The 7,397-nt window shown below is 38.6% G+C and overlaps 2 protein-coding genes across 2 annotated transcripts; both read right to left on the bottom strand.

Moving 5' to 3' along the window:
* Positions 1–243: 243 nt before the first annotated feature.
* Positions 244–3,999, bottom strand: LOC146553168 (uncharacterized; the record flags this gene model as incomplete). The annotated part of the gene is made up of 5 exons (XM_085255109.1): positions 244–2,105; positions 2,438–2,604; positions 3,053–3,163; positions 3,537–3,633; positions 3,902–3,999. Coding segments are annotated over 5 exons (1,401 nt in total), but the record flags the coding sequence as incomplete, so codon positions are not given.
* Positions 4,000–5,345: 1,346 nt separating this feature from the next.
* LOC146553167 (uncharacterized) lies at positions 5,346–7,301 on the bottom strand. The gene is made up of 2 exons (XM_085253471.1): positions 7,094–7,301; positions 5,346–6,391 (listed from the first exon to the last, which is right to left on the bottom strand). Exon 2 carries the CDS (start codon positions 6,387–6,389, stop codon positions 5,526–5,528), a length of 864 nt encoding a protein of 287 aa, XP_085109597.1. The 5' UTR covers positions 6,390–6,391; positions 7,094–7,301; the 3' UTR covers positions 5,346–5,525.
* Between the last annotated feature and the right edge of the window lie 96 nt (positions 7,302–7,397).

Here is a 7,397-nt window from a genome sequence, read left to right as displayed (position 1 = left end):
ACCCAAAATGTGATGTCCACATGTGTGGACGCCAGGCTGGAGTAAAGTGTTAGAGCTATTTATACCTATGTAAACTTTTATACACTGGTTTTTACCTGTCTTGTTTCAGAAAGGTTTAAAAGGGTAATGTCCACAGTTTATTTGTTTATTTATTTGTTTGAATTCAACATATTTTATTAAAGTAATTGAGCTTGAACACAGAAAAAACTGAATCAAATAATCATAAAATCAAATCACTTGCATATACTGAAGTCTAATCTACTCTGAGCTAATGCCGGTTTCCAACACTAATGATCGGGTGAAGGAGAGAGATGAGGGTGTGCACGGCCACTGGTGCTCTTATCCCTGTTCTTTGTGATACAATCCAACAGGAAAGCAGTCAAACCCTTGGACATTAGCCAAGTTAACGTTCACAAATATATACACACAGAGGAACTCTGAGCCCCAATGTCAGCATTAGCACAAACATGCCACTTCATACCAAATCTCAGTGTGAGGTCAGGTGTTAGTCTCATTCCATTATTCTGGCTATATTTTCTTACTCATTACTATTAAACTTATACTTAAGACTAACTATTAACAAAATCACACCCCAATAACTCTGTTATTACACTTTGTATTTAATCATAAAAAGGCTGGATGTTGAAACCTTTTACTTCTATTTTGTATGAGCCAGGATTCTCAACAGCTGATACTCTATGTCCAAAAAGTGACAGGTATCGTTTTATGGAGCAAAAAACTTAAGAGCGCATATTTTATAAATAATACCAACAATTACAAATGCAGACCTTTAATAGTAATAAGTAATTCTTTATTTATAATGCATAGCAATATAAAAATAGTAACATATGAAAATATTACAATGGGCACAGATGAATTTGTATCAAAAACAGCAACCAAGCCAAAGTAATGAATAACACACATAAATAACAACTGCTTGAGAGACCAAACAATTTCTTTTCATCTGTTCCTTGGCAGAAAGTTAGGACAGCTATTCAGCTTTAGGTTTCAATAAACAGAAGTAATGGATGCAGTCCCTTTGAAATGTCACACAAAAGTCTACTTATGCATATACTTAGCTTTAACTCTTCTCTTTTTTGTTTTGTATTCCAAAAGGTTTTCATTTTCTCCAGAGGATGTCTCTCTTTCAGTGGTTATCGACTGTTCACATTCATTTTCAGACTGTTGGAATGTCGATGCTGGCCGAACGTTTCTTGCTAGAATACAATGGCCTAATTTTGCGTGCATTCTCTGTCGTCTTTATTTCGTACTGGCATATACTTTTGCCTACTTGTTTTGTTTTTAAGACATTTGTATGCAGTTCATCTATCATTGGAGTAATACCCTCTGGAATGAATGCCCACTGTTTAACTGTGTCTAAAACAGCATTTAGTTTTCCAACTGCATCTTCTGTGCATTTTTTGTCTGTGCTTTCAACTACAGGAGTGTCATTCAAAGTTGATAGAGGACTTTTCAGAGAGTTTTTCATTTTTTTAAAATGGCTACAAGCCACCTTCAGGCAAGCACATGTGTTATAGTGAGAGAACGTACAACAAGTGCACTGAAGTGTTTCAGCCGATGCAAAAAAACACAGATTTCCAAACAAACTTGGCATTTTTATCACTTTCAAGTCCTCACAGTGTACAAAGTAATGCCTTTCTTTCACTGCAATTCTTGCCAAGGTAGAAATGTCTGTTTCCATGTTTGGATAGATGTCATTGTCAGCCTCTGCTAATTTTGCAAGTAACACTAGATGCTTGCAAAGAAGTCCTCGTAAGCCATATGTACAGTTGCAGTAGGACTCAACAGGGCAGACGTCATACACCATGTCTTCTCTTGACTCAGATGGGACTTGATATGCATTAACTCCATGGCTGTTCTTGACTGTAATTTTAAGAGCCCAACCACTTTCCATCAGTCTTGAAGCAGAGTCTGAAACTTGAGACAAGGTGTCAGCAAACCTGTTTTTCATGCGGCCCACATCTTGCAGGGTTTTTATGACTGAGAAGTAGTCGTCGGCCTTCCCTAGGAGCACTTCAATCAGATCATCCAGACGCCTATTCTTGTAGCCAGATAAAAACTGGTATTTCAGGCGGTGGAAAAATCTGAAAAACAGTTATTTGAAATGATTAGTAACTGTAATTGAAGGAATTTAAAGTTTTAATCAAGACTGTATTATTTTTTTAAAAATTGGAATACCTATTGCACACGTCTTTTATAAAGGAATGCTCTGTGCCGGTTTAGCTGATTTAGGCAAATCCACCTACTCTGTTTTTTGTTGTGATAACATAAAAAACGCTGCTAGAATTTAAAGGATTTGCCTAAAACCTGTTCTGGCAATGACATGACGAACCTACTCAGTTTAGCCTCTTGGATTAAAGCATAATATCTTTTTTTCAGCAATACAATTGAATGAGGTCAAAATAATAAATCATACCTTTCAATCACATTGTTTGTTTCAGAACGAGCGTGACTGAAGCGACGGCCGTAGTCACACCACATGTGGCCAATGCCTTCCCAGTGCTTCTGAAAATACTGGCACACCAAAGGGTATTGCTTAAATGTCTGGCAGAACTCTGCTGATGTGGCTTTAAAGTCGTCCTCCTAAGAGAATTGGATGCAACAGAATATATTTCAATCCATTTAACAGACCTATTGAAATCTTTAATATTATGTATTGAAGGCCTTTTCCTTTTATTGAATAACATTAAGAATTTTAAGTTATTAATAATATGTCGTGTTTTTGTATTAAGAAGCAATTATTTCTTCCCTTACAATGGCTAAGAAGGAACACTAAACCTATAAGCATATTTGGTTTCAGCATCTGTCTGTGAAAGAATCCCACTCACAAGTTCTACTGCACAGTGGGTGACACAATGATGTTCTGCACAGCTTAAGTACTTGTTTTGATAAGCAAGATAAGAAGCCAGTTTTAGAAATTGTTTCAAAAATCTATTTTGTATCTCTCTGTAACTTTTTTTAGCAACTGAAAGTTATTATGCTCTTAGTGTAATCAAGAAATCAAAATGTGAAATAGACAAATTACACTTACAGATGTGCAAGCTTTCAGCTTACAAAAGAAAGAAATGATTTCATTTCTCTTTTGAGTGTTAGAAAGCCCATGGACCCCGGACTCTGATTTTGAAAGCCATCGATTAACAGCCTGTGAATGTAAGAGAAAAAAAGTTAATCTGGAGAGAGAGACAGAGGAGCAGCTGTACAAAAAGCATAAAAGAAAGCTGACGTCCAAAAATAACTTTGTCACTCACTGGACAAGAGGACCTGTGCATTACAGAAATCAACCAGGCAAACATATTTTTAAATGTCAAAAAGAGCTTTGGGAAGCAGCCACCAGAAGATGAGTGCACTGTGGTCTTAAATGGATGGACATAGTCACTCAACATTTTATCCCTTTATATTCATTAACCTGAGTAGGTGAATATCACAATGAGGCAAATCATAACAACAGGACCCTGTTGTAAAAATGTGTTTCAGGTGCATCTTAGACAACGTGAAAAGAAAACAATGTGGTTTACCTGCAAGACATGGTACCAGCATAGAAGGATAGCTGACTCTGGAAAAACCTTCTGCAAAGCATTTATTTCCGCAAAGTCTTTGTCAACCATAAATGCTCTACAGAAAAAAAGAAAACACTAAATGAGATTAAACAGTATGAAAATGTTTTTGCTATCTCAAAGCACCACTTCAATGCCAAATTAAACATTTCAACTCACAAGTAGATATATAAAATACTGCATACAGCCTATAGGAATAACTTTAACAACTGGAAAGGAAAGTTTTTTGCAGCCCATGCTGCAGCTATAGCATTAGATTCTGGCATGTTATAACTTTTTTGAAAAGGAATTATTTCAAAATTAATAGCTGTCAATGTATTATTTACCTCGGGGAAGTTGGGAAATGCTCACAAACTATTCCAAGAACAGTTTCCAGGGTTTTCTGACTTTCGTTGCTGACAATAGCATAGGCCACAGGGGGCCTGTTCTTCGTACCGCGCTAAGTGAGTTAGCTGGATGAGATTGTTGACGATTTCACGTGATCCTGGATCGTTCGGTTCCCCGAAGCCCATCCGGGACTTGCTGTCATAGCAACAGAGCCGTAAGCGTAAACCTGCTGGGGAGCAGGTTTACTTTATGTAAACAGGATTAGATCGCGGCCACGCAGGTATGTCCGCGTCATTCATACGAAAGCAACAGCGATATTCCACCACTGTTTCACCATAAATAAATAACATCAATGTAACTAAAGATAATGCAGCACTTGATCCTTTTATTGATTTCACACAGATACATACAGGTCATTCCCTAAAAAAGGGAAATGTACTATTAACATTCTATTACATGTATGTGATTATTACAGATGTAATTCATATTTCAGAGTAGTAATTGTAAATTACTTCGTGTAATCAAGATGAGAGACCACGGCTATAAAAGCGAAGGTGGATTTGGGAAGTCTGTCGCAGTCATATCCTGTCCATTTACGCGAGCAACCCATTGCGGAAGGTGCAAGATTGATAAGGATAGTCCTCAGAATTCAGCGTATATTGCGGGACAGACAGGATCCTTTAGCTCAGCGCGACAGTGTGCTCATAGAGAGATATCGATTTTCCCGTGAGGGTATTATTCACTTAACCAACTTGTTGACGAGGGGGTGCAGGACCACCACCTGTCTTTTTTTTTTTGCTCTGCCCTTTTCTTGGTTGCTGTTATGAACAAACAAACAGAGTATTCCAGGGTCTCTTTCCAAGAGACGACAAGCAATATAAGTGATAAATATTACCATTCTGTAGAATATTCTTATATTTCACTTTTACTTGTTCCCATGTTCTAGTGGGTCCTGTTGTGGCTCTAATGTGAAAGGGGATATAATATAACATATTATAATATAATATAATGTAATATAATATTGGATAATATGGTGTGATATGATAAATCTACCCTACCGCCTACTGATGTTGGCCAGAGGGGCCGATGGCGCAATATGGCAGCCTGGCTTCTGTCAGTCTGCCCCAGGGCAGCTGTGGCTACAACCGTAGCTGCCTCCACCAGTGTGTGAATGTGAGAGTGAATGAATAGTGGCATTGTAAAGCGCTTTGGGTGCCTTGAAAAGCGCTATATAAATCCACTCCATTATTATTGTTATTATTATTATTATTAAATTACTTACGAGTTTGATTTGTCAGCAACTTTCTGCCAGCCCTCTCTCCTTGCTTTTGCAGCCTTTGCAGTGTTCCCTTGCGTTTTAATTAAACTCTGAAACTCCTGAAATCCCTCACTCAAGAGTTCTTGCTCTGCTGCCGAAAAATACCGAGCGCGCTCCTTCGACATTTTCGCCGACCAATCAAAGGGTTGCCGATCAATGTTTCTACTATCGATGCATAGCCCCTGTTGGGCCACCCAGTGATCTCACATTACTTCATCCAGCTATACTAATCGTCAACAACAGGTGTGTTCGGGGAACCGGAATAGCGAGCTCAGAGTTAGCGCGATGATTTGGTCTTGGATGTTTCATTTGATCTTGGATGTAGTAAGCGACGTACGAAGCACAGGGCCAGGGACTCCATGCCCATGATCATCTCTTACAACAAGTGTGAATAAGGGAAATGAATACTGGTTAACGCAGTGCGTGGTGTCAACAAATACTAACTGTTTTGCATAGTTCTCCATGTTTGATTTCATTACAGGTGTCTGCAAAATAATCATTAGTTCTTGGTCAGATGTGTATGGTTGATAGAAGAGAACATGTTCTTGATGTTTTCCATTAAGTAAGGTATGTACACATTGACTGTCTCCACAGTTAAAGTGCTTCTTCCTCATCATGCAGGTTCTAACACTGTCAATGTCACGTGGTGTGACAAAATGCTCTCTGTTGTGAAGATCTCTGTGTCCATGTTCTTTGGCCCATTTATGACATTCGGTTAGTATGATGGCTGGCTTAGTTCCAAGGGAAAGCAGTTCCTCAATCTTCCTCCTCAAATCACTGGAAATATTGTTGAAATGTGCGTCTTTTGGGTCCGAAGGATCATGCCCATCATGCTTATCATATGTACGCTGCACGATGACTGTGTGGTCTTTCCAACATTTGAGTACTTTAAATGAAACATAGGCCTTACAGCCCACTGCTCTGTAGCTGTTTCGACTTTTTTCCCCAGCTCTGATGCAGTTGAATTTGTAATAGTCTCTTTTCCTGTCTTTACCTGAGGCAACATTTAAACATTTATAATGTCCATGAAGGGTTAATGAGTTCAATTTTTCTAACACAACACTGAATGGGTCCTCCTGGCATTGTGACACATGCACACAAAGTTGTGTGTCTTTTCCAGTTCTTTTTTTTTCGTCATTCAGAACACTTCTTCTAATTATGTCGTCCATTTCTGGTGGAAAAATAGCGAAGGTTTAATTAGTCAATATTCATTAATTCATTTTAACTTGTTTTGGGGTTTTTTGCAATACAATGTAAATATTAAATATAATATTAAAAAAATATATATATAAAATAATATAAAACAAACAGGGGCTAAAAGAAGCTAAACTTTCATATGGTATGTCTCTGGCAACTTTAACATGATGTCCCAGGGACAACATCTACACGATGTCCCAGGGCAACTTCTACATGATGTCCCAGGGACAACATTTACGCGATGTCCCAGGGACAACATTTACGCGATGTCCCAGGGACAACATTTACGCGATGTCCCTGGGACAACATTTACGCGATGTACCAGGACAAATTTGTAAATTTCTGGATTACTGTTAATCTCCATAGAATCAAGAACTCATGTCCAGTTTCACAGCTATGGACCAGTTAATTATGTTTCCAGGTGATAGTTTGATTCATAGATTCAGCACACAACCATAAGTCTAGGCCTTTTAGTCCAGATTCTCTTCACTTATGTTTGTAAAATGATCAGGGAAGCTACTGCAATTTTGCCTGACCCAACCCCCGGGCCACGAAACACCCAAAAAGTTGGGGAACGCTGGTCTAGAGAACACTGGTTAGCTAATGCTGTCGTCAAGTAGCCTATCGCTAGCAAACAAACAGCAAGCCAAGTGAGGAACATATGTATAATGCTTACCGTTTATTAAAGGAAAGTATCCTAAATTGACTTCAAATTCGGCGGACAGGCGAATTGACTTCAAATTCGGCGGACAGGCGGCGGTTTTTCGCTTCTTCACTTGTATTTCGAAATAATCGAAGGCGGGTATTTCGAAGTCGCAAAGGAATTACGTCACAAGAAGGTGATTGGTCACTTGCAATGTTGAACCTGGAACAACATTAATTATGATGATGTGGGAACAATGCTGACACGAGGAAATCAGATCGTCCTTATTTTACCACTAGTTGACCTTTTAATGATGGAAGGCTTACCAGCCACATTT

This window comes from Mchenga conophoros, linkage group LG18, assembly GCF_057382185.1.
Source record: "Mchenga conophoros isolate Kocher_MC1m ecotype Shallow Benthic linkage group LG18, M_conophoros_male_GT1.1, whole genome shotgun sequence".
NCBI classification, from domain to species: domain Eukaryota; kingdom Metazoa; phylum Chordata; class Actinopteri; order Cichliformes; family Cichlidae; genus Mchenga; species Mchenga conophoros.
Note: the sequence above shows the minus strand (reverse complement) of the source record. Positions and strands in the feature narration are given on the sequence as shown.